Source organism: Cebidichthys violaceus, unplaced genomic scaffold (assembly GCF_023349555.1).
Source record: "Cebidichthys violaceus isolate CVI_PGR_0920_01 unplaced genomic scaffold, fCebVio1.0.p SCAF_5, whole genome shotgun sequence".
NCBI lineage: Eukaryota > Metazoa > Chordata > Actinopteri > Perciformes > Stichaeidae > Cebidichthys > Cebidichthys violaceus.
Genome location: NW_027176705.1, coordinates 6,912,690 through 6,939,849, shown reverse-complemented (window position 1 = coordinate 6,939,849; position 27,160 = coordinate 6,912,690). Strand labels below are relative to the sequence as shown.

Below are 27,160 nucleotides of genomic sequence, written 5' to 3'. Positions count from 1 at the left end.
GCCAAGTTGGAAAGGACTGTCTGACGGCAAGATAAAGCACTGGAAATATTATATATTTAGCTCACACTTAAATGGATATTGCTTTCTTTAGGTGGGCCTTTCTTAGGTGGCTGAAATATGTTTTGCTGCTGCCCCTGTCCACAGCAGTGCTTTGCTTTGCTCCGGTGCTGGTAATCCAGTCTGCTTCTCAAGACCAGGGGCGCACCACCACCTTATACTGTAGGCACCCACACTAACCCTTCAAAGGGGAAATCAAAACAGAAAGCATTTTTTTGCTGGCGCGTTTGGTGAAGAGCAATCTGAACAGGAAGTCCTGTCACGCACACAGTGCTTTCGCTATTTTTTTAACTTATTAATGGTATCTGTAATGATTGATCAAGCCCCCTCAGTTTCTCTTTGAGCTTTCAGATGGATGCACAACACGTCTCACTTGTGATATGTCTTGGACGATGGAAAAATATGATAGATTCATCCAATCAAATAACTATCTAAACTAAATGACTTGTGTGAATGAGTTAGCAAATGTATGATAATAAATGACAGAAAATATTATTTAAGTAGGGGCTAAATTGACATGTTTCTACAGTACAATAAACAATTTAGTGGTGTATCATGCATTTATTATCAAAACTACCTGAAACCTTATATTTGAAAATCACCCTCCAAATACTTTTTAGTCAGTCTACTGAAATCCCTAAGTACATATTCATATTATATCACAACTCCATCTACAGTAGTGAAATGTTCTGCAATTGGCCAATTGCAGCCCTCTGAGATTTAGCAAGGCAAAACTGTGAAATAAAGGCACCACTAAGAAAACTATCTGGCTAGAGGCATTGGAAAAAATCTCTAGATGAATATATCTTTCTTATGTGTAACATCGTGTCTAAGGACCCCAAATCCCCAAGCAGGAGGCTGCAAGCTTTTTGCTAAAAAAATGGTTGGTGGCTAAAAGGGGCTCTGGCCACAGTCTGTGCAAAGCCTAGCATCAAGTCAGCAAGATTTGGAAGCTCCTAGAAGTGTTCCTAATGGATTCCACACCAGTCTACACAGCAGAGAGAAGGAGAGAGAGAGAGAGAGAGAGAGAGAGAGAGAGAGAGAGAGAGAGAAAGAGAAAGACAAAGAGAGAGAGGAGAGAGAGAGAGAGAGAGAGAAAGAGAAAGACAAAGAGAGAGAGAGAGAGAGAGAGAGAGAGAGAGAGAAAGAGAGAGAGAGAGAGAGAGAGAGAGAGAGAGAGAGAGAAAGAGAAGAGAGGAGAGAGAGAGAGAGAGAGAGAGAGAGAGAGAGAGAGAGAGAGAGAGAGAGAGAGAGAGGAGGAAAGGCAAAGCAGAGGAGAGAAGACGAGAGAGGACCGGAGGAGAGAGAGACGGAGGAAGACGAACCACAGAGGATTGAACTCGTGCATTGCACCTGCAATTTTACAGATATACACACATTCAGGCATGGGCACTCACACATTACATGTTGTAATGCAGTGTAAAAGTGACACCCATCATAACCTATACATGGTGGTGACATGGTTACAAGAAATGAGAAAAAAAATAAAAATAACTGTGACCTGTATCACATGCACTGGAACATGCACACACACACACACACACACACACACACACACACACACACACACACACACACACACACACACACACACACAGGCCTGCCTCTCTCTTTCTTCCCTCTTATGTATTGACATCTTCGTATCTTTATTCTCTCTCTAATGCTTTTGTAGAGTGATCCCTTTGTAATCTCCAATAGCCGTGTATGCATGTGTACGCATATGTTTGTGCTTGAGTCTGTATGTGTGTGTGCCTGTGATTAATGTGCAAAGTCCCTTTTAAGGCTTTCCAAGTCGTGTTTTTCAAAGAAGTCCCTCAACAGGAGAGGAAACTCTGCAACTAGCCTAGGGACTGCAAAACGTACACTCGGCCTCTTTCTCTCAGAGTGCATGTATGTGTTTGGGGAGAGTGGGTGTGTGAGGTTGAGACTTTGATGATGATGTTTCGACTTAGTCTTTAAGGTGGTGCTGGGAGTCAATAATCTCTCTCTCTCTCTCTCCCTCTCTCTCCCTCCCTCTCTCTCTCTCCCTCCCTCTCTCTCTCTCTCTCTCCCTCACACACACACACACAGCTCAACTGCTGTAGTACATATTGCAGTTTATTATTAATTTTATTCGTAGTATTCGTATTCAATAAAACAAATTGGAAATAATTGGTTTTATGGTCATTTGTATACAGGCCTTAAAAATGTACCCATTGAAAATACATTAGCTAATACAATAAGATGTACCAGTTTGTCATTAAGTACACAATATATATCATAATTTGTATTTATATTGTATAATTAGTCTGTAATTATTTTAAACTAAGAGACTGACAGACTGAGTTTTTTCTTTTTTTTATAGATTTTTAGATGTCTCTTTTTATTTCATAAAGCAGAAAGTACTGTAAGAGGCATGAAAAAAAAAATGTCACCATGTTTTTAGAAATAAATTGTTATACAGACCATATGATATATGAACAAACTCATAACATTTTCAGAATATATATATGGATGAAACAGGGAAGTCTGATGTCTAAGTGTTGCTAAAGTGAAGATTTCTTTTGAGTATTAGAAAATAGTTTGTTTTGAAAAAACGGCCTCTAAAGAAATGTATTGTAAAATGACATTTACATACACTACATGTGAACAGGATAAAACAAAATAACTGCCATTAGCTAATGCTAGCTTTTGGTGAATTTAGGAGAAATCTACACATGCAAATACATAAAGTAGTAAAAAAAACATCTAAATCTGTAATTTGGATGTTTTGTTAGCACTAGTCTGGTAGATCCAGAATCTCAAATTGAAATCACTGCATGAAAAACAATACTTTTTCCTGCAGTGCCTCGCCTGCTTAAACCCTTGAACCTACTAAACATTTATATTCAATATAACGTCAGTAAAAAGCACCACAGCTGCTCTGAAACAAGTTTCCCAACTGAATTGATTCACATGTAAAACATTTGAAAGAATTTGGATTAATTTCTTCATTTTTTTTTCTGAAGAGGGGCTCAATTTATTCAATTTACTGACTTGCGCCAGTTTTATACAGTTTTTCCTTCTTTTTTTTCAGTTCGGTCACTATTGTGAACTAGAAAGTAAAGCCTTGTTTCCAGTGGGTTTCTTTTTATGAGTAGCAACACTTAACAAATGCTCCAAGGAAGTGCTGGTAGTGCTTCTAGTTGCTTAGCGACAATTGCAAACTCATTTGAGGCCAGGCAATCTTTCACTAAAGCTCTAAATATTTATAACTTTTAGCATTTGGCACCATGAGTGCTAAACACACGTAAAGCTTCCAGCTCCAGCAGGACTGTAAACCGAAGAATCCTTTACGTTAAAAAAAAAAAAAAATTGTGGAGAGCGGGTCCTAGTGGACAACCCAGAGCTTAATCTTGTTTCCAACAAAAAACAACAAATCCCGATGAAGCTGCTAAGAGTTTACCCTCACCAAATGATCCCTGTGCACAGAGGCAACAAATATAAATATTTTAAATTATTCTATTATTTTTTTGCAGGGGAAACAGGCAGAGATGATGGTTTCAAGAGATGGAAGAATTCCATGTGACAAAAAAAAATCCTCCATCAAGGTCTCTCTCTCTCTCTCTCTCTCTCTCTCTCTCTCTCGCTCTCTCTCTCTCTCGCTCTCTCTCAGCTTCAGGGGAAATTAATTGATGATTATCTCGTCTTGCAGAGCTGGTCTGCAAACTTGCTTTGTTATCAGCAAGGCCTCACTTTCCAACACTTATAGCTTCATTTGACCCAACCTCCCTCTCTCTTTCTTTCTCTCCATCCATCCCTCTCTCAGGCGACTCTTATCAGTTAGCTATGTGTTCAGACGTATAGTTCAATTTGGTTTCCTTTAATGAAAGGAATAGAACAGAGAAAAGATTTGTTAACTGGTTATGTTAACAGAGGGGGGCTTACAGACGAGACAGGTTGTTACGGACAATAAAAAAAACAGGGCCGAATAGATTTATTGTGAATATGTTTAAATGAACAAGGCAGATGAAAGGCGGTGGTGGGGGAGGGGTAGAATGACATGGAGGAAGAAGAAACAGAGAGGAGGGAAATAATATGTTGGGATTATGTAATTATGAATGAATAATAATATTTTCTTCATTGAAAAACTGTCATTTGGCTAAATCAGCTCACAGAGTTCAGTTATGTAATTTCTTTGTTCTTATTTCTTTAATTCCACAGGGACATTTGACTGCAGCATGAAGCCATAACGACATCGGGGACAACAGCCAAAACACAAAGACACAGCCATTAAAGATAAGTGTCACAGCAAAACATCAACAGTAAGCTAGAAAGAGGTTCTGGGATTTGGGTACGGTTTTAGACTCTAGCAAAATCAGAGAATGTGTCTTTAAGGTCATTATCAAAAACAGAGAACAAAACACTGTGTGATTCACTGTAGTACAGGGAGAACAAAACAGATTTCTTTGAATGTAACTTCAAAGTTCACAGGCACTGAAGGGAAGTGTCAGTTTAGTGATTTGTAGACTGTAACAATGTATGACTGAACCCAATGTCCACCTCCTGGACCTGTGGACTGAGCCCTTGTGGACCTTGGTCCTAGACCATGATGTGTTCACTGTCATCTTGTCAAATCTACAAGGGAGTTGGGAGGGGGATAAAAATGTACTATGTGAAGAGACTTCAGATCTCAAAAGGTTATGAATTCAAGTTCCTGACCCTGTAACCAATACCCAAGTATTTTTATGATCATTTCCTAACAGTATTCATATAAGCCATAAATGCAAAATATGTGAAATGTCTCCTGCTTTACATAGCTGAACAGAGATAGAGGTCAAAGAACAAATAAAAGAGCATAAAGGTCAATATGCACAGTAAAACTTTCCCTCCAGTGAACACGAATACTGCTGAAATTATAATCACATCAAATATTCAACTCAGGATCCTCACATCGTAGGTGGCCCCAATGTTTTTCTGGGAAGGATGAAAAACTTTTGCCTGTCTAACTCTGCAGATTCTAAGAAGTTTTCCATATTAGAGCTGAATGTTGGATCTGCAGTCACAGAGGTGCTTCTAACTTTGTTTAAAATCACGTTTCTCTGTCTTTCTGTGGTGTGAACGACTTAAGCAGTGTTTTTGTTTCACAAGTCAAAAAGTCGTGACTGGGATGGTGTTAGTTAACAGGAATATTTGAGTGTTATCTTTAAAGTGTGGTTTAAGTTGCAATGTCAGAAGCACTCCCTAAAACTTCTCTGAAATTGTCTGTGAATTTGAGAAGCACAACTGATTCATATTTGATCGTGTTATATTACGCATGGAATTACCTTTTCAATGCACAATGACTTTGTGTTGGTAAATTGTTTTATATGTGCAAAATGATATGGCATGTGATAATTGTTAGTTTCTCATTTGTGATGAGAATCATTTGAACAATGCAACTACATTAGCTTGCCTTAATTTTTCCTTTTCATATATAATTGCACATACAACAGACCCACAGTGTTTATTGTCAAAGTTGATCTTTTCTCTGATACCCTGATATACTTATATCTATATTGAATCAAATATGTAATGTACATACAATTATGTCTTTGTTTTTTTCTCATTATTGTTACTAATGTTCACTCTCTCATAAATGTTTTGATACATGAATGCCATTTTATTTAGACACACAAACATTCACAATACACATATATTGTCAGTATCTACATACACACAAACACACACACACACACACACATTCACAAACAGACATGAATGAATGTTTGAAGTCTGGGACATCAATGCAAGATGAAGCAACACACACAAAAAAGACATTAGCAGAAAGACCTGTCAGTTGCACACACACACACACATACATTCACACAAACACACACACACACACACACAATCACAATTACTCCTGAGGCAACAAACACACTTAAGGGTCCCCACAGATGTGAAACAGAACAATGGAAAGAAAAAAATGAAGACAAAGTACTTCCTGGTACTTCCTGGGAAAAGGTTTAATGTCTGTCAGGTTTCTGTTTAACATACACAAACACACAAATGACAAACATCCAGGAATATACACACACACACACAGACTCAACAGACAATTTGCAGTTTGCAGAGATTGATAAAGATAAAACACACTCACACACATTGACACATATACACACAGGGGAGTAAGAGTGTGTATATGTGGTCTCTTGCATTTGTCTTTGATATTTAGAGTTCATGATTCATAGATGAACTGTTATGCAAGTGTAATGGAACATACTGTGTATGTGTGTGTGTGTGTGTGTGTGTGTGTGTGTGTGTGCGTGCATGCGTGTGTGTGTGGCATCTTCAAAAGGTCAGTCTTAGAATTTGTGTCGCTTCCCAACAGGCACGCAGACATGGAGCGGTCTTATACTACGTGCATAACGAACACGCAAGACACACAGCAAAACGACAAACAGCCAGGAAGTCAACGCACTGAACACGGATCTCTCGATGTAGAAATAAAAATACAGAACACATGAATACAGAACATGTATATACAGTTATATACATCTAACAGTTATTCTCATATATCAGAGGTAGGCTTCAGCCCTACAGTTTTGATCAAAAGAAGTGTAGAATATCTCTGCTATAAATTGCCACAAAGACATAAAAAACTAAATTCTTTCTAAGTTCTGATTCCTAACAAACACCATCCGATTCATATAAAGATAAACAAGGATGATTTCAAAAAGTTTGGGATTAATAAACTATGATAACCTGGATTACATACCAATTGATCAACAGAAACAAGGTGTGAAACATTGTCATCAAAGTCACTCTCAAGCAACTGTAACCATTCCTGTCACCTGGATACTTTGTCATAAACAATATGTGATGTTTAGAAAGACAGTGCTTGTTGTGAATACTTAAAGGAACAGTGTGTAACATTTAGGGGATCAATCAGTGCATAATCACCTGAAACTGGTGAGAGCCATTTGCATTTCACGTTATCTGTAGGTAGGGATACGTTTCGAAACCCAGTATTACATAGACCCGCGGTGCTAAATTAACGGATTATTGATAAACTACGAAGTTACAAGTGTTTTTATTCGTTTTTAATGTTTTGATGTCATTTATTATCATGATGCATCGCGCATCTGCTCTGCTCTCCCTGTCGGGTTGAGCTCCTCTAACTACACGCACACACACAGACGCAAACACACACACACACACACACACACACACACACACACACACACACACACACACACACACACATAGACACAGGCACAAAGCAGAAAGGCCGCTGTGGTGAAGTGAACAAGGTGAAGTGAAGAATACTTGAGTTGAAAGCAATTAGGCTTGTTACTGGATGTGGAATAAAATATTTGCGAGTAAAAAGCCAATATTTTATCAATACATCTGTGAACATGTAAACGAAAGTGAAACCTAATTCAATCGGCCATCCCCACTATGTTTACACAAGCACAGCATTTGTTTCCAGTAAGATATTATGACTTTATATAGTGACTTTGTTGTTGTAAACATAACCGTATAGCTGCTCTATGAACAATATTTATATTTATTTTAAATATGAATTCCAATCCTGTTCTGAATGCATTTGTTTTTTTTGAATATATATATATATATATATATATATATATATATATATATATATATATATATATATATGTTTTAAAAGCAATTATATAGTTTTAAAAGCAATTATATAGTCATGTAGAAAAGCAAAGTATTGATGAGAGTAGCTAGTTGTACTGAAATCCTAATGATAACTCTCCCTAACTGAAGGCCACCGTAGTTCTCCAACATGCTTGGAAAGGGAGGGATGAGCTGAGGGGTATTTAGATGGTTGTAATCTGCAACCAACCACTAGATGCCGCTAAATCTTAAACACGGGGCCTTTAATGTACTCCTTAAAGCTCACTGTTATACAAACTTGCACCTTGCAAGACATCACTACTAACTCAGAAATTGTCTGTGCATCAAGGCCAGCACTTAAACATCACTATGTACATTCACACATTGCCTTACCTTCGTATACAGCTTTGAAGCCCTGCGCACTGACGGCAAAGTCTGTGGTAAACCACAAGGCCAATATAGATCCACTGCTGACAAGAGGGGAGGGCAGCATGAATCCTGACAACCTGAAAAAACATAAGAAATGTCTCTGAAACACAGCAAGACAGTTGACTTTTGAAACAAACGATAAGGCAGCATCAAACATGAAACATAGCAAAATACATGTATCTGGCAGTAAAATACAATTGTGTTCATTGGAGATGTTGTGGTTAAGACCCACAGCCCTGAAGCCATAGAGATTCCTACTGGCCTGAGATCAGGTAGGTCAGCTATCTTCCTCATTGAAGAAAAGGAGTACAGGCAGTGATTTTCGTATCACTCTCTAAAAATAAACTATTTTAATTTGAAGCGCCACTGAGCTACAGAGCACAAGATCCACTATTCATAATAACCAACCATGCTGTTAGCACAGACACTCTAAAATACAGAATGAAAATCCCAAATAAAAACATGCTGCAATTTAATTTACACTTTAACAGTGAAACTAATGTGATAGGAAAAGTTTGGTGTTGTTTGACCCTGATACAGCAAGGTGAGCTCTTGATTACACCAGAGGTTGAGCTGAAACAGCCCCTTGATTTTTAATTGAGAGGTAATGGTTAAACGATTAAGGGAGGAGAATAGGGGGGACACAACACAGAGCTGAAATTCAAAACGATGAATAGTGTATTGAATTGCCTATACTGTACATAATGAAGCCAGCATAATGTAGATTAAAGCGTTACAACTAACAAACAATATAATGAAGAAACTAATATGTGATATTCATATTATGACTGGAAGTTCTGGCATGGAAAATCACTTCCAAGTTTAAGTCAATGTGAGCTAAATAACTGAACTTGCTGCACTTTTCTAAGTATAGAAATGCATTAAACAGAGATGCAGCTTAAAGCTACTACAAGGAACGTTCATTTTGTGTTAATTTCTGCGGTCCCTGTGGACAGAAACGGCAGTGTATTCCGAGCAACAGATTCCATTTAAAAAAAACCTCTTATTTTACAGCAACAGGATCTGACAAAAAGTAAAAACTTTGCAAAAAACCTAAAATGCAACCCAAACCCAATAAGCTAGCCAGTGGAGCACACTCACATGCACTAAAAGACACAAAAGCTATTCAAACAAAGAACAGAGAAGCTGGGATTACAACACACACAGTGCAACTTCCTTTTCTGCTCAGAATGAAGGACTTCAAGTATCTTGTGAATTTGAAGGTTACGTTATCATGTTTCCAGTATGTCTACAGTGTCCCAAGCCCAAATCCTCCCCCCAAAGCCCTGGGTAGAAAGGCTGAACACCTGCAGGGGACCAAAATACCACTAGAACCACTGCTATCTTGTATTGAAAAGTGCCAGCTGAGATGATTTTAAAATGGTCAGATTCGTGGATAGCTCTCTGTGGATTTATTCTGGACACGTATCACTGGGAGCAGACCTTGGGGCAGAACAAGAACCCACTGGAGGGAATTTTCTATGTGGCCTGGGAACGGCTGGGTCCCCCCCAGGAAGAGGTGCAGAACACGAATGAGGAACTCTGAGGGACTCCTGGGCTACCTTGATATTCCTGCTGCCACAGCGACCAGACCAAGACCCAGACAAGCAGCGACAAAATAGCATATATTAACTTTTAATGTTTTTTCAGTTGCTTTTATATATGCTATGTATCATGTCACGTTTACATTTAATTATGTCAGTGTTTAAGCAGGGCAGGACATGAACAAGCATTAAGTGAGCTTATTTTACTTTCGAGTGTACATGGAAGAGCGAGCAAACTGAAGTACAGAGTCAAGTAGCTCTTGATATATCCAAATCAGGAGAACAATGATTGGACATAATTTTGATTAATAAATCCTTGGTTCTCTACACCACAAAAGTATGCAACAGTGAAAGGTGAGGAGAGACAAAAACTAAAGGGAATGCAAGTAGACAAACGTTAACATAGGTTCCAAGTGCTGATGTAATCAAGGTATGACAACAATTAATCTGGTTTCTATATTAGTCATTTTCTACAAATATTTTTTCATCATTTGAAAGGTCTGCTCGGTCAACCGAGAGGTGGGCTGGGGAGAAACACAAAAAAATAGAGAGAATGAAAGTGAGAAGTGGAAAAGAGGAAAACATGATTTGGATAAAGCCAAAGGGAAAGAAAGGTGGATAGACAAAACAGCGTGAGCCATTTAACAAAAAAGGACAGTGAAAACAGAGCACGGAGAAAAATTAATGATTTGAATTCTCTGGCCTCAAAGCAAGGACACAAAGGACAGACAAGAATGGATGGAGGAAGCACACGAAAAGCGACAAACAGAAAGAGAGATGGAGGAAAAAGAGGAGAGATGGAAGGACAGAACGGAAAGGTGAGTGGTGAGACGCGAGAATGAAGGAGGAGGAAAGAGGCTTTGCCTCTAATAGGTGTTAATAAGATCTTTTCTTTACTTAGCCACAGCAGTGTCTGGCACCTATTTTTTTTTCTTCAATTTGTATGAAGTTTGATTACTGAGCAAGTAATTGAACTGCTGGGATATTTTGGCTGTTAAATGATTTTTTGAGACGGAGCATTCAGGTCCATGTTGTGCGCTGGATATGCCAGTAGAGGGTAGGGCATGCTAATAGTTTTAAAATTTCTGACTAAACTTAAGAAACACCCCGAGAAACCTTTAATAATCATGATCCATTATTCTACAAAACTGTATTTTAGTTTTAAGTTGATTTTTCAAGTTGTATTAATTAATAACGGTTTTCACTTGTGTGGTTGCTTAATATTTTAGTAAAAAAAGATAAATCTACTTACACTTTCCTATTATTTTTATTTGATTTTAAAGTACTGTCAAAACAGTGAAAGTTTGTTAGTTAGCAATTTATTCAATTCAGTAGCTTATTCCAATGTTTTAAATGTTTTCAATTGTAGCTCTGTGTATAGTTCACCTGCTATTGTAAGCTAATATACAGTATCTTGTGCTTCTGTTCATCCCTAATTTTACATTGGTTGACGTAATTTCCTAACAGCTTTTTGCTGGTGCACTAATACCTGCCAATACAAGTAAAGCTAAGTTACTTGGTTAACTTTCCACTATTTCTACGTTGTTGTTATTGTTGTTGTTTTTAAAATCCAATCTGATTGCTGACTAAATCAAACAGCAATGTGCTATTGCAAGGCTAACAGGAAATGTATGTTCTGCTACCGTTAGGTGCTGTGAGTTTTCTCACAGCACCTAACGGCAAAATATTGTTGTTGTATTGATATAGTGATATGCGACTAGATAAGGTCTTACATTTTTGTTATCGTTACTTCTTAATATGGCACAAGCGTTGTCTTTTCCTGGTTTTGTCATAGTGATTTTCAAGTGATGTCCTAATCTGAATTTAACAGGCTGTTGTTCTATTATTGCCTTTACACACTTAGTCATTATACCAACATAAATTATGATAATTTATAAAAAATTTCACTGCGTTATATTTTGTGAAAGCACCAATGGTCAATCCTAAAATATTGTCTCAATATTGATACTGAGGTATTTGGTCAAAAATATTGTGATATTTGCAAATCATCCAGCTCTAGCCTCATCCATCATTTTTTGTATATATTATATATATACTATATATTTTTCAGGATTCTATGGATTACATGTGATTGGCATTTCTTTCTTTGGCAGTGTGACACAATTTTCAGACTGTGTGCTGCATTTTCAGTGTACCTTCTATTTTTCTCCACCAGACAGAGTATTGCCTGGTCACAGGCTATAATAAATCACCTTGGTGGCCCACAGGGGACAGCGGTTGCATGCTCACATGAATATTTCACCACTCAACAAATAAAATGTTACCAAGTGACGTGGATATAAGTAATTATTGTGATCATGCTTTGCTCCTTGATTTTGTATTATTTCATGGGCCTATGCACTTTCAAGAGCATTTCTTCTTGGGGCCACGGTGAATTGTTGACACTGGTCAGAGATTTAAGGAGTGGTTGGCGGTATGTATGAGACTTCTATTGATCTGGCTGCATTTTTGGAGCAACCATGGCTGCTACTGAAATCTGCAGAGGTAAATCTGTTTGTGAAGGCCTTTGAAAGAAACTCTGGCATCGACCTTGATGAATATTTTGCTCAAACACGTTTATCAATGAATTATGTATTAATTGGGAAAAACATTGGAATATTCCTTATATGCACACATGGACGGTTGTAAATCACCATTAGCAGTGCAAAATGTACACATGAAGTTAAACACATCGTGTATATTCAAACATAAGCATTTTCATCTCATTTATGTCTGTCTCTGGGAATAAAATGGTGCTGTAAAAAAACACACGCACACACACACACACACATCAGATCAGTCAATCAGGTAATGAGCAGTAATCGTCTAGCTGTCACTGTACTGATAGACCGACATGATTCTGTATCCCTGTCTAGCTCTGTTTCTCTCTTTGTGTCTTTCTCTCTCTCCGTCCGACACTTCTCCTCCTCTCCCTGCTTTCTTTCCATCTCGCTCTCCCTCCCAATCAGGCCAGCACACTGATCCTACAGCTGTTTGACATTTATGCAAAAATAAGTCAGCCGGGTTGTTCATCCAATGGTCAACTGTCCAAACATTCAACCAGCTTATATAATCGGGCAGCCACTCAATGATCCCAGACAGCCAGTCTTCATAGTCAATGACCACCCAGCCAGCTTGCCTGTGTGCCTTTCTGTTGCTCCATCCATCTGTCCGACTGCCCATCTGTATCCGCCTGTTTAACAGTGTATCAGACTGTGGGCATGTCTGATGTTGACAGGCTCTTATAACGCTAAAATCCTGTTTAGATTGGATTGGATTGGGTAGTACAGTAAAAAGGCATACCTGCTATTGGGAACTAGCATCAGTGTTATTTGTATTACCAAATACCATTCTTTTCATATATTAGACAAGGAAAATAAATCAAGTTAACGAGTTGGTCTCTCAAAATAATGCAACTGGTGTGGTTTGAAATGAAAGAGGAGACCTAGTAGGAGACCCGGAAAATGAATCGCCGCAAAAAGGAGTTAATAGTATTTTGGTGTAAAATGTGTTGTTATCCACTTGACATATTGTTACAATGGAATTCAAAGACAGGATTGTGGTGGTCTGAAGTCATTTGTGTATTGTATTGTCAAATATATTGATCATTTTCTTTAACTTAACACACTCCTCATTTAATAATTTCAGTGGAAGTTATTTAAAGCAACTCAATTTCATGGAGACTTTCTATTCTGCAAATGTCTATATGAAAGCTTGAGGACCTTTAGCATGTCCTTGCAATCTGCTGGTACATTTGGCTTACAAGTGGCCCACCAAGAGCAACATTTCAACAACTCAACTTTTAAAGTTGGTTCAGACATTTTACTGCAGCTCAGTGTATTTCAGTGAGTCAACTCATGTGGAATAGATACTTGAGTGTAGAACATATACAACATAGATGTTAAGTGTCTACACTATAACCTTGTCGCCCCCCTTGAGAAAAGACTAAGGAGGGAGTATGAAACAAGAATACTCTTTTCCTCAATAAGGGAAGACTCAGAGCCTGGTGGATGCGGAGGTGAAGATGGGGCTTTTGAGATTCTATATGCACATCAGTAGCAGCGACGACAGCAGTAGTAGCTAGTGACAGCATACAGTTGCTTTCAGGTGAGTTATGTGGCAGCCGGCATGAAGCAGGAGAGTGGGCAGAGCACTGAAGGCTTAAGTACACACCATGATTAAAAGGGTGCGAGGTATGTTGCAGTGTGAGGAGTATGCCTGAGTGTAGAGGCAGACTCAGGTCGGCTATCTGTAAAAGCTCAGAGGCCTCGTTTCATTTCAGGTGAATAGGGAGCATGGAAAAAAGCAGTTGCAACATTTTTAAAAAACATAAATGTATTATTTAATAGTAAAATATGTTTTCTTATTCTCCATACTGCACACTACAATGATAGTCCTCTCACTCAGGTTTGTGTGACAAAGCCTTTTTTGCTGTTGTCATGAAGCATTTCTGTGAAATCAAACCGGCTCACATACATAAAAAATGCTACATTAAAGACCTGCAAAGGCTGCTGGTCTTCATGTTGGTGGTCTTATTTGTTTATGGTAAGTATCTCAACATGAATGTGGTATTGACCTATTGACGTTTAATGTGGATCCCTCTTCTCTTCTCTTTATGGATTAATATTAATATTGACCACTACTGACTGAATATATCTCAACACTTTTTCCTCAGGTTTCATGCACTGTTTTCTAGCGTTGGCCATGACAACCTATATCAATCACACCTAAACAAGGTAAAATTAGGACTGATGTTTGCAGCCCGGGGATTTTAACACCTCACAGGCACAGAGAAAGCTTGTGAACAGGGAGTTGTCAGTTAAAATCCACTGGCCAGAAGGGGAGACTTATTTAGTGACCATTATAATGTGCTTGACCGAGGAACTTGACCTCCAGCTGCTCTGGTGAAGCTGGAACAATAAACGGCTGTGATGGGAAGCTCACAGGTGTAGAACATGAGGGCTAAATGGAGTGGAAAAAATAGACCACTGTCTTTCCACTGTCCATGTCAAAGTATATATTTCCAATGACTCATCATAACTAAGGCAGAGTGCTCCCAGAACCTACAAATTAAATAATTTCCTGGTTTGTTTTTCAAAAGGTGTGATCAATCTAAAGTTGTTACTGAAGAAGTACGACTGAAATCCACTTTGCAGTGTTGACGGTTTAAAGAGAGTTATGAGTCACACTTTGATAGATTTATTTTCAAAATGTTTTTAAATTTCTCAATTTTCCCCAGAAAATGAGTCAAACCGGTCAAATCAGCTGAGATTTCTAGAAGCTACATAACTGTATATCAGAATCAGAATCAGAATCAGCTTCATTAAATGTGGTTACTTTGCCTGCTGCAAAACTTAAGTTTCAACTTAACATAGATTAAATCTGTAAAACTCATGGCCACTGGAGCAATGAAAACAATATGAAGTCCATTCAGCAAAAGTAAAACATGATCGTCCACAAGAGAATAGTAGCAGCTTTCTGCTTTTCAGAAAAGCTGACTTTTTTGAGAGATAGCAGCAATTTATATCCTTGGTTTCTCATATATCTATTGGCTCTGACATCTAGAGAAACAATCTGTCACACACTAACCAGAGACAAGACCAACGTAACCTCATAAAACTAATATTACTCTTTTCCATCTTGCAGAGCATTTGGCTTCTTCTTGCCAGCACGAGATAGACCTCAGACTTGTACAGTAGATGTATACCCCTGGCTGAAACTATTTGTTTCAAGCTGTCATTCTGGGAGTGTAATCCATTTTTTCAGTCTGTCTGATGGAACACTAGTCTATCAGTAGCACAACACAGCTCGGTGTAAATGGATAGACAAGAAGCGCTTGTTGTGGAGAAGACAGACTCTGCGCGAGAGAAAGAAAAGGAAGTGAGTAGATGATGGACGACATCTTAAAAAGAGGTGAATGTACTGAAAATGATGACCAAGCTTATTTTTCAGTGGGGAAGATTTTTGCTATCATATAAAAACAGCAAAAGAAAAATGGCAGAAAACAAGCTTTGGACAAAAAGTGGGAATTTTTTTTTAAATTAGAGGATTAGTTGGTGGTGTTTCCTATACAAACTGTAGACAGTATGTTGGGAAAAATAATGTGGTACAAATGTGTTAACAGTGGTTCTATAAATCTGTTAGCAGTGGTGGTATGAATATGTACCACATGAATCTCTTGGAACAGAGCATTGAATTTTTGTAAATTTGTGAAGCCAGACAGGGATACGAAAAAACACCCAGAGCTTCTTTTCTCTCTATGTGCTGCTAATGTGAATAAAATGAGAATGGCCTTAGGCAAGATGGGCATTTTTTCCTTTTTTAGTTTCCTTTGTGTTAACACTTAATACATACTACTGTAGTCATTTGGAACCCTTGTAGCTCCTACTTTAAACCCACTGGATGATTTTTTTGAAAACGCAGGTCTAACTAAATACAAGCAAATTTGGTCTTTTTTTTAGGTTCACACCAAATTACAATAGGAATACAAAATAATGTGGTAAATGTCTATATTTCTAACCACTTATGTGCAGATAATAAGATGCATTGATGGATAATTACTTTTCTGGCTAAATTGTAGACCCCTGGCTATGGAACTATTTGGCAGTCTACCCAAGGCTAGCTACCGTAGCCATAAGCTAACATTTTTTAAACAACAATTTTAAATACTGGCTTTAAAAATATGATTGAGATGTTTAATTAAGTTTCTTTTATTTGTTTCTGGAAGAGAAGAGAAGAAGTTGAAATAGAGATTTCAGGAGAGATATATTTTCACAGGTTTGATCACATTTCATGCAGAGAAACGATTTTATCAGATCTTATTCTGAAAATAAATTGCACTTCCTTTGCCCCTGGGAGTGTATGATTTACGTACTGAGATACATAAACTCATTCACACAAAAACACACAGACACACAAACTGGGTAAAATCACAGGAAGTGAAAGGTACACACAGGATATCACAGATCTGAAGCTGCACTGTTGTAAGGAACTCCTCATTGTTGTGAGGAGTTGAGTGCCTTGCTCTAGGGCACTTTGGCAGTGGGTGGTATTTGATTTGTATCACGAGAGGGTAAACACCCTGCTGATTTTCTGGTGTCCCCAAGCAACAGCCTGCTGCGCAATCCCCTCATACTGTGCTTAAATCTCTCACCCACCCCCACACTGTCTGTCAAGATGTCTATCTTGACTTGACGCGCAAGGCATGTGTATGTGTGTTAATGTGTGTATACAGGTGTGAAACACATAAATGCAATAATTAGTCCACATATCAATCCAAACCATTGTGCAATTTTAGCAGATAAAATCACAAAATCAACAGAGACACTGCTTTGGAGGTACATGTTCAAGGCTGGCTTCTATGTTGCAGTATTTCTTTTGCTCTGAACTTTCTTGTCAGAAAATTCAAGAGATGAACACTTAAGTATTTCCAGTAGCTTTCTGTGATTTGCAGCATGCTAATTATCACAGGACAATATTAGATATGTCTCTTTCTCAATGACTCATAGTCACAGCTGGTTAGTTAAATCCCCGTTGAATGGAATAAATGCTGCCTCAGTAGCTTTTCCTGCCCCTGACTTGCAATTTGCAACAATTATTACAATTATATTGCAAAAATAGCCTGCATTAAAAATGTAAATTGCTTTGCAATTTTCTAGAAAAGTCTACATAATTTGTGGTCACAGTAGGTACAAAAAAATCTCCACAAAATCCCAGAGGGACCAATTTGTCTGAGCTGTGGTAAGGAACAGGAGCAGGGCGGCAGAATATTGTGAGTAGGCAGCTGGCAGCGAGCCACTTCGCACGGGGTCGCAGACCAGTGTTTTCCTCACTGTGAATCTGGCCCTAACATGGGTCAATGGTTGCTTCAAGTGGGCCCTCACAAGATGATGTTTTATTGAATGGGGATCTCAGGTTGAAACAATGAGGTTATGAAAGGGGGTCCCATGTGATAAAAGCACAGATTTTCTCCTTGATGGCAAGATAAGGGAGTAAATATAGTCATTGGAGCATAAACAGAACAGCTCCAGTTTCTAGTGAGGAATAGTCTTATAGTCTTGTATAGCCTTGTTTTGTCCAGTAATCACAACAGAAGATATTTTACCTGAACTGACAGTTGATTTTGTCCTTTACCTGCAAAGCATCATCTAAGTGCCTGGGTCCATGGCAAACGACGTGGTAACATTTCAACTAATCGTGATCTGGAGGCATCAAAGTTCAACTGTGGCCACAGAGGCTTAACTGCACATATAAAGGCCCATTCTGCCTAGCAGCAGCAGCCTCAGCAAGCGTTTGTCGGTATTCAGACTGCTGGCTGGTAGCCAAGACTCTAGGTCCTCCAGACTAAGTACTCTCTGTCTCTCACACATACAAATACACACAACCTTTTGTTTTGAAGTCTATAAAGGTGTAATGCACGTCATATACTGACCACCTCCTGAACCTCACATTCTAGTGTTGCACCTTCACAAACAACTAGATTACATTACAGAGTCTGCCAGTCAGCAGTGGCTGGTTTCCACAAACATATCACAACAGCAAACAACAGTTTACATGGTAAAATAGAATGAAACAAAACACATAATGAAGAAACACAGCATGTTTTCAAAGGACAAGAGAAAGTTAAGATTTGAATTAGATTTCGTTGACATTTGAGTATCCTTCACATATACATGTACTATACTAGCCCATAAAGAGAAAAGAAAGTTACTTTTGCTCAAAACACAAAGTATTTTATAAGTGTGCCCTGGTGACCTGGTGATTTAACTTGTTGACCGTATTGTATTCACTATGTCCTTTCTCTCGCTCTCTTCTACCGTCAGCTCTCTACTGCATGCTATCATATAAAGGCAAAAATGGCACATGACATCTGAGTCTTTTTGCCTTTAAAATAAAAACTCAAACTCAAATAATCTATGTACACAAACCACTGGTGCCACAGGGCAACAGTAGAAAACTAAACTGAAAACTGGCCCAAAGCCTGACATTGGTTCTTTGCCATTAGTAATGTGGGACACTTGGAACAAAAACAAAAAAAAGCTCAAAGTTGTGATTGTGAGTTATGGATATGTGCCAAACAGAACAGCTCTTTGCAAATATGCATATGCATTTCAAAAACAAAACAAAAAGCAAAACAAAGATAGAAAGATTTGGCTTGAATAATTAGGATTATAGAGATGTATTTCCAACGGCGGGAAACAGAAAAAAAACTGCCTACCACTCGGTTGAAGTATACTATAGCAGTGAAAAGTGGGTTGAAGACAAGAAACTGTTTAAAAAAAAAAAAAAATTAAATCAATAATTATATTAATAGAGTTTAGATCAACAAAAGCACAAAGTGATAATAAACAGTCCCTTCATTTGTTTACATAAATCAATGTGTTGACATTGTGCAAGGGCTCCAGCAAAAAAATAAACATGGTCCCAAAAAAGAGTTGAACCTTGCTAATCATCAACCAGTCCAATATGAGCACATTTTTGTTAAATTCACTTTGTAATTTTACCTCACCATCATTAAGACTTTTGTCATGCTAACTTGTAAAATGTTTATCATATTACTATACCAGTGTGCAGTGTCTGATAAGCTTTCAAACCCATGGATCTGAAACTCAAACCCCTCAGCCCATTTCCCTTTTTGTGTTGCATTTCACTGTCTCACTGGTACCTGCACCAGCACGGCCACATACCGACACAGTCCTTTGCATTTTTTTGTAGGTCTAAAAGCAAACAGTCCTCATACAGGATTTGCAATGTAGGACATTTTTTGCTTAACTAAACTGAAATTCAAAATCGTTCAACTTTTGTGTACTTTGAACCAAATACAGAACAGTTAGATAGATGCATAAACAAACTGACGTTTTATCTTTCATTTTAACTTTAAATTCTCTCTCTACCTGTGTTTTGCTACCTCTATCATTGTCTACCTCTCTCATTGTGTAGTGCAGTACAGTCAGGCCATAGGGAACCATCAATCAAAGTGATAACTAGTGAACAACCACCTCTGTTTTTTACACACACACAAATGCAACATATAAAGCACACACTATAGCTGCAGTACTTGCGATATATTGCTATATCCATCATACATACAAACACACAGACGGTAAAGTGCTTCAACCTTGACTCTATACACATACTACATCATTAATTTCACAATACATTCAAGCAGACATCAACATCAACAACTATCCTTACACATATGCCCATGACTCACTGTGTGTAGACATATATGTCTGTGTGACTGCATGTATTTACAAGGTCTGTGTCTGTACGACAGTGCACTCCACACTACCTGTGTACATACATTTGTTCTCTCTGGTGTGTGTACGTGTGCGTTTTGCATTGTTTTCTGAATGTGTGTGTATTTGACCACATTGAAAAGCGTATAATCCTGTGCTATGGGCAATATCAACAGAGAAAACCACTTGGCTAAAGTAGGGCAAGCTTCCCTTTGAAACACACACAAACAAACACACACACACACACACACACACACACACACACACACAGATGTGCACACAGCTAACACAAACATCGCATCGCCAATCCACTGTGGGGGAGAAAAGCATTATTTGACAAACCATTAAAACTGATTTTCTATGCTTCTGAGAGACAGTGAGAGAGAGAGGAGGAAAAAAGGAGAGAAGGAGCGGATTAGAGAGAGGAAGCGAGAATTAGGAGACCCCCCTTCCCTTCATCCTCCTCCTCCATTTCCTCTTCTACACCCGCTCTCCCTCACCCCATCTCACCCTACCTTTCTCTGTCAGTTTTGTTTAGAAGCCCATGACATGTGTCCTCTGCATGCCTGTGTATGTATGTATGTGTATGTATGTGTGTGTGTGTGTGTGTGTGTGTGTGTGTGTGTGTGTGTGTGTGTGTGTGTGTGTGTGTGTGTGTGTGTGTGTCACTGCAGTAACTGAGTAAGTTTTCTGACAAGGTGTGAACATTAAAACCTTCTACAGTCACATACACCCATAGGCCTGAAGGAAGGGCACCTTCACACACACCCTGACACACACATACAGTATGTATCAAAAGACCAAGTTATGCTCATCATCTAACCAAAAAGCATAGTTGCACAGCTGCAAAGATGAAAATTAATAGGCACAGATTCAGTTGGAACGAGGACATTTAAGGCTGACCAGTTTAACTTCAACACTTCAGTAGAAGCGACAACATGTGCTCATGGTATCTGTTAAAGGATAAGGCTGGTGAGATTCTTATCCATTACAGTGACTTCTTCCCTCACTGTTTGGTCCCACACTACGTCTCCACCTGCTATGTTTCTCTGCCTTTATCCCTGACCTTGTCTCAACATCTCTCATTCACTGGCCTTATTCTCCATCTCTATTTAAACTGAAAAAATTAGTAATTAGGAACAAATAAAATAAAATAACCACAACTGATAATAACCCAACAAAGGTTCAGAAATTTGGCTCCAATGATAACTCAGCATTCAGAACGTAGCTCTTAATCCTTAATTAGAGCACTGTTTACACTGTTATGTAATTGTTGCCTTTATACTTGTGGGGGGGGGGGGGGGGGGGGGGGGGGTTGGGGTCTATAAAGCCATTTATAGCAATTGCAGAAGAAAGCTCAGTTGATGTGTCTACATGAAATCCTCCAGACTACCATTATTGATTAAATTGACAGTCATACATCCCTGCACGGACTGTCCGCTTTGGTACTGATGCATTTAGCAATTTATTTTGCTGTGGATTTGAATTTGAAGGGTGAATGTAAATAAAGACTGTAGCAATAAAACAAAAAACGTTAAATTAACGGTGAAAAAAACCAGTTTCAGTTTCAGTTTCTTCCTGAAAGTCGTTCAGTGGTGCATGACTGACATGTTGATGATACCTCTTTCACTCTGCGCTTTAAGTAAAAATCTAAATGCAGGACTTTTACTCTACGGTATAGTTCTACTACTAATAGTTTATTCTACTTCTACCACTACCACCAATATTCCAAGTTAGAGAAAGGGTGAAAAGTAAAGCAAGTCCGTGTTTGCCTGGGGCCCCCAAATCTTTATAATCTGCCCCTGAATAAAACAGCCAAGTCACTCCTCGCGGTCAGAAACACTGGTGTAGTACACTGATCGAAGGTGATTTCCAAACAGGGGTTTTAGTCTCTTGCTTTGAGATAAACACTGCAATTTTAATGGATTTAATTAGTGGAGATATGTTGCTGACGGTATCATTTTTAGTGTTATAAGTTAGTAACAAGTCATAAACAGGGGGAAAGAGTCTTACTCATGGGAGAAAACATACTCAAGTCGTAAATACACTCTGGTTCGTGTCTGCTTTCAGTTGGCTATACACTCATGTCGACTCCAGGGAAGCGAAGAAGAGTCCGGTAAAATTAGCATATCCAGCACCAACGTGACATTTGCAGGCTTTGTCCAGCAACCGGAAGCAAAGAAAGTGCAGTGAATGTAAGTCAGGCCTGCTGCGGACGACATGCTGGACTTAGTCCACAGAGCCCTGAAGCCCCGCCCCAGCTGGTGCACTGAGCGCTGTGTGCTTGTTTATTCAAAGTCTATTAATATTTAACATGTTGCCAGTCAAAATTGCACCAAATTCAACAAGGCACTCCCTTGGGTTGCCAGAAATACACCAGCCTACAACATACCCACATAGAGACAGGCATAGATTCCTTGTCATGGTTGGATAAAGTCATTATCGTGTATTGTATAATTGGGTTTTCTTAAGCATCTTTTGTCTTTGCAGCAGATTAAGCAGAGGTAGACTTTAAAGTCCCCCTCTACTCATCATTTGCATATTCATAGATTCTGGATTTTTCTATGAGGGAGCAAGAGAAAATGTCACATACAACATATGAGACAACAATTATTACTCCGAGCAGAGTATTTTCATAATGTATGCCCTAAAAGCTGTTTGAAGAGGATTCTTAACTTAGAATATAAGAGTTAGCACAAGGTAATGTGAGTAATGGGTGGAGGTGGCTGGGGGCACAGATGGTGTCTTGGAAGTCTGCCAGGAGTTTTTGTACTAAAACAAAGAAGCAGCAGAGCTGAAAAGAGTTTTGAAATGCAGCAATCTAAGCACAGGGCAAAGTTAATAATAAGTCATTTTTATGTAATTGGGCTGCCAAAGACTTACTTATTGCCCTTTTAAAGTATTTAAAGTAACCCAGTGCTAAAAATGACAAAAGGTTGAACACACAAAAGGTAAAATGAATGTTTCTCAGGCCGTGACAACAACTGCAATGAGAAATTAGCATTGCTTGGAGTATAACAACTATTCCACATTAGTCAGTGTTACTGTGATTCAGGCGATCAGACCTTAAGAATGACTCAGACAGTCAGATCCCACGCACAGTGTCTAACATGTAACACTGATAGATAACAGAACCAAGGAAAAAGCACAGGCATAGAATCACTCCTTTGAAAATATAGGATTATTTTAAAATTACCTACAATACAGCCTCTATCTATCCATCCATCCCTTTTCTGTCACTCTTTTTCTTTATCCATTGTATAAATCTGCACTTTTAGCAGCACAAGCCATAGGATTATGTTCAGATTTGATCACATCTTATCAGAAAAGCTATTGGATTCATTGGATCAAATAGTCTTTTCCAGTTTTCTCTGCACCTCTTACATCTCCTCAAATCATCTGCACTTGCTTCTCCTCCATTCAACTTCACTCATACTTGTCTCTCCTTAGTTTGTCTCGCCCCTTGTATTGTCTCTCCTGCCCTCTTCTCCTCGGCTTTGCTCGCTCTTTTCTTGCCTTGCTCCTGTCATCAACACTACCCTGCCATTTTCCCTTCTCCTCTCAGTCTTCTATGACATTCAGCTGAATCTTTATTTAGTCCGAGCACATGGACAGGTTGACACAGAAATAAAGAGATACAGTCGAGAGAGAAAGGGACAAATGAATTGGCTATCACACAAAACAAGGGACAGGAAATGGAATATTCAGATACACATTCAAAGTAAAAGGAATAAAGTGATAGTTTGTCAATGCAATGATCAATTCGTATCCTGTAGATGTGACCAGATTTAAACACACATACATCATTTTACACTGACTGCACCTGAACACCAACTCTCACCACAACATGCCTCACCTTAACACTTGGCCTAAGATAATCTTTATCCTAAACTTAAGCGGAATCTTTTGCATAAAGGAATTACACTGGAACCTCTGCGGCTATGTGCATAGGATCCATGGGCTTCGCCATAGCTACGCCTCCTCAAACACTTCTTCACTGATCAGTAGATCAAGTAGACAAACTGGAATAAACGTAACATACTGACACCTTCAGTTGTCTCTGTCCCATTACATGACCCTCGTCTTGAAGGCCATGGCGGTACATTGAGAGTCTCGTGGTTCATTCGTCATCCAGAGGAACAAAATATTACTCTTGTGTAAGAAGCGGACATTCTTTCAAGTATATCTACTGAATATAGAAACTGGAGGAGTAGTCATCCATATTTAGAAACTTCCCCTATCTGTTGGGGAAAACAATTTAAACAGCAGAAGTATGAGTGGATGGCAATCAACACAAATTTGACCTGTATAAATGGATTTTAAAAAATGCATCTTCCTAGTAATGTAGGGGAAACGCTGATTTATATAGAAAAAGCAGAGTCTTATTCTCGCTGTCTTTGTGATGATGTCTGTGTGGTGAGTCCTGTTGCGGTCCACACTGATGTTAACCCAGAGGAACCTGAAGCTGCTGACTCTCTCCACCATCATTGATGGTGATGGGGGCGTGTCCTTCTCTCTGTTGCAGTCGTGCGTGAACAGGATTTACATGAGAAGTTTGAGCACGCAGCCCTGAGGGGTGCCGGTGTTGAGAGTCAGGGTGGAGGATGTTGTGGTGCATATCCACACAGCCTGGGGTCTGCCTGTCAGGAAGTTCAGAATCCAGTCACAGACGGTGGTGTTGAGTCTCAGGTCTGATGACAACCTTGAAGGGCACAATGGTGTTGAATGTTCAACTATAGTCAGTGAGAACCATTCTCACATAGGTGTTGTTCTGGTCTAGGTGAGGGAGGACCGGGTAAAGGGCTATAGGACGGTGACCTCGTCCATTGATCTATTTGGTCTGTATGCAAATTTAAGTGGGTCCAGTGAGTCAGGGAGGGGGTAGGTGGTGAAGATCCATATAGTAGATTTCGGTATAATCTTAATAATACATTTGCCAATGTTGCGAATGACCATGTCTATGTTGTTGTCCTGAAACACATACCAATCTGCAGTGTACACTCTACAGCCTGTCCTGTTTGTGTTTATGCCTAAGGTATAGATAGGCAGGCAGAAGCAGAACTGAAACGTGATCTAATTTGCTGAAGGGGAGCAATGGAAAGGGGTGTAAACATGGTCGAGCATGTTACCACCACGCAGAGGACAGCTGGTTTGTTTATGATATCTCGGCAGAACTTTCTTTAGGTTGGCGTTGTTAAAATCTCCAACAATAAAATAAGCCTCTGGCCGTGTGGTCTCTGTCCTGTCGATACTCCATACAGCTCGTCCAGTGCTTGGTTGGTGTTGTGTGCTGGAATGTTCGCCGCTGTGAGAATGCAGATAATAAGGACGGTCTGCAATAAAAAGGTGCTCTAGGTAAGCAGAAAAGCTGGAAGGAGTGATCGCCACATCTGAGCACCACTGATCATGACGTACACCAAACATGCACTCAAGGCAGTATTAAGGCAATGAAAAAGTTTAGCAACAAAGTGAGCTTTTACTAATCTCCTTTTCTGTCCTCTTTCCATCATTATATTTGACATAATATTCCGTTAGCCATCCGTCAATTTCCATCTCTCTACTGCCCTCTCTCATCCACACACACACACACACACACACACACACACACACACACACACACACACACACACACACACACACACACACACACACACACAATGTACTGTAATGCAGAAACCTCTTTTTTATTTGGACAGAGAGAGCAAACCAAGAATGAAAGATTGTTTTGGATCTTTTGAATTAGAAAAAGATGAAAAGCATGAGGGGAAACTGTGATTCTAAGAGCGTCTTTGTGTGACAAATCCCTCTGACGCTAGTCTGTCAGCGGTCAATCGCCCATCACAACTCATCGTCAGTTGTTATAGCAACCTTGGTCCACTGTAGCAAAAAAAAACTCATTACAAATTCAAAGTCAGGCCAGGTGCTTTGCTGCAATTGGCCACAGGGCTAAAAATATGCAAAGCGTGCTGACTCATTGGTTGATATGAGACTTAGTTCAGCTTTTGGGAAACTGTACTGCTTACCTAAAGAGAGACAAACTTATGGAAGCCTTTTCATGTCTCTGTGAACAGTCTGAAGGTATGCCCAGCGGTGAGATTACTTAGCTCAATTCATGCTAGTCAAGATAAAGTCTGCTTCAAGGTAAATACATTCTCTTTAGCACGGACGTTTTTCACAAATACAGGCAAAATACAGTTAAAAAAAGATTGGTATTAGCAGGGTTTTTTCTGTTTTTGTTGCTGTGTACCCATGGACACCTGCAGTTAATGAGATACGGTATTTGATATATACATGTGTATGTGTTCTATATGGATGTAACTGGTTTAATTGAGCACACATATCAGGATAGTGATGAATGAAAACCTAATAAATTAACAGAGAAAAAACACCAACTTCAACACCTACTCACACATGCATGTGTGGACAGATACACTCACACACACTAGCATATACTGCATAATTGAATGTTCCAATTATCCACAATAGTGGCAACCCACATGAACAAATTTGACATTTAAAAACACCCACAATACTGTCCTCCATGGCCCCCAAACATTCATAAATATGACAATAACTAAGAATTAAACCTTTATTAAAAACTTGAAAGTCAGAAAACAGAAGAAAATCTGTAGAAAATTGTTTGTTCACAAACGCTTGTTTGTGCACCCTGTTGAGGAGGTTAAAGCAAGATCACTTGTGAGCATCATGCCAGAATTGGCTCAATGTGGGAGAAAAAAACTCCTAAAAGCTGCTTTAAATAGAAGCTCTGTTGAAGTTACCAATAATATCATATATGAAGCCTATTCTGAGATGTTGAGAGAACATTGTACTGCTGTTTAGTACCTCTGTTTCAGTGACAGTTAGCCCCACACCCTGATTTGAGTTATACACCTCTAAACAATGCTGGGCAAATTACTTGAAACATGTCATCCATTATTATTACATATAACTCAAAAGAAATAATCACCTAGGTCATATGAAAGACATTTTGACATGTCAGAGTAATAAACGCATGGGTGTAAATATTACATCAATGATGGCCGATTCCATTAAGCTGCTGTGCATGCTGTATCACTGTCACACTATCATGACTTACTGGTACACTTGAAAAAGGTCTATGACTTCACTAATTTGGCAATAAATTCATCTTAATTCAATTCAGTTTTTTTATGGATCTCACAGCGTGTTCCCAAGGTCAGGAATGACCTTTCACAACTATCTCAAACTGGACTAATTGGTCAACAGTTTAGCGTTGTTGCTGGTAACAGATTTAATACAACATAATTAAATAATAAAGAAATGTAA

General features: G+C 38.9%; 1 protein-coding gene across 2 annotated transcripts in view; it reads right to left on the bottom strand.

Annotated features, from left to right (window-relative positions):
- Nucleotides 1-27,160, bottom strand: part of LOC137887269 (CUB and sushi domain-containing protein 1-like) — a 361,990-nt gene that overhangs the window by 228,345 nt on the left and 106,485 nt on the right. For both annotated transcript variants that reach the window (XM_068730105.1, XM_068730106.1), the window contains exon 3: nucleotides 8,038-8,150. In XM_068730105.1, the coding sequence (XP_068586206.1) occupies nucleotides 8,038-8,150 (113 nt within the window). The remainder of the gene's footprint in view (nucleotides 1-8,037; nucleotides 8,151-27,160) is intronic.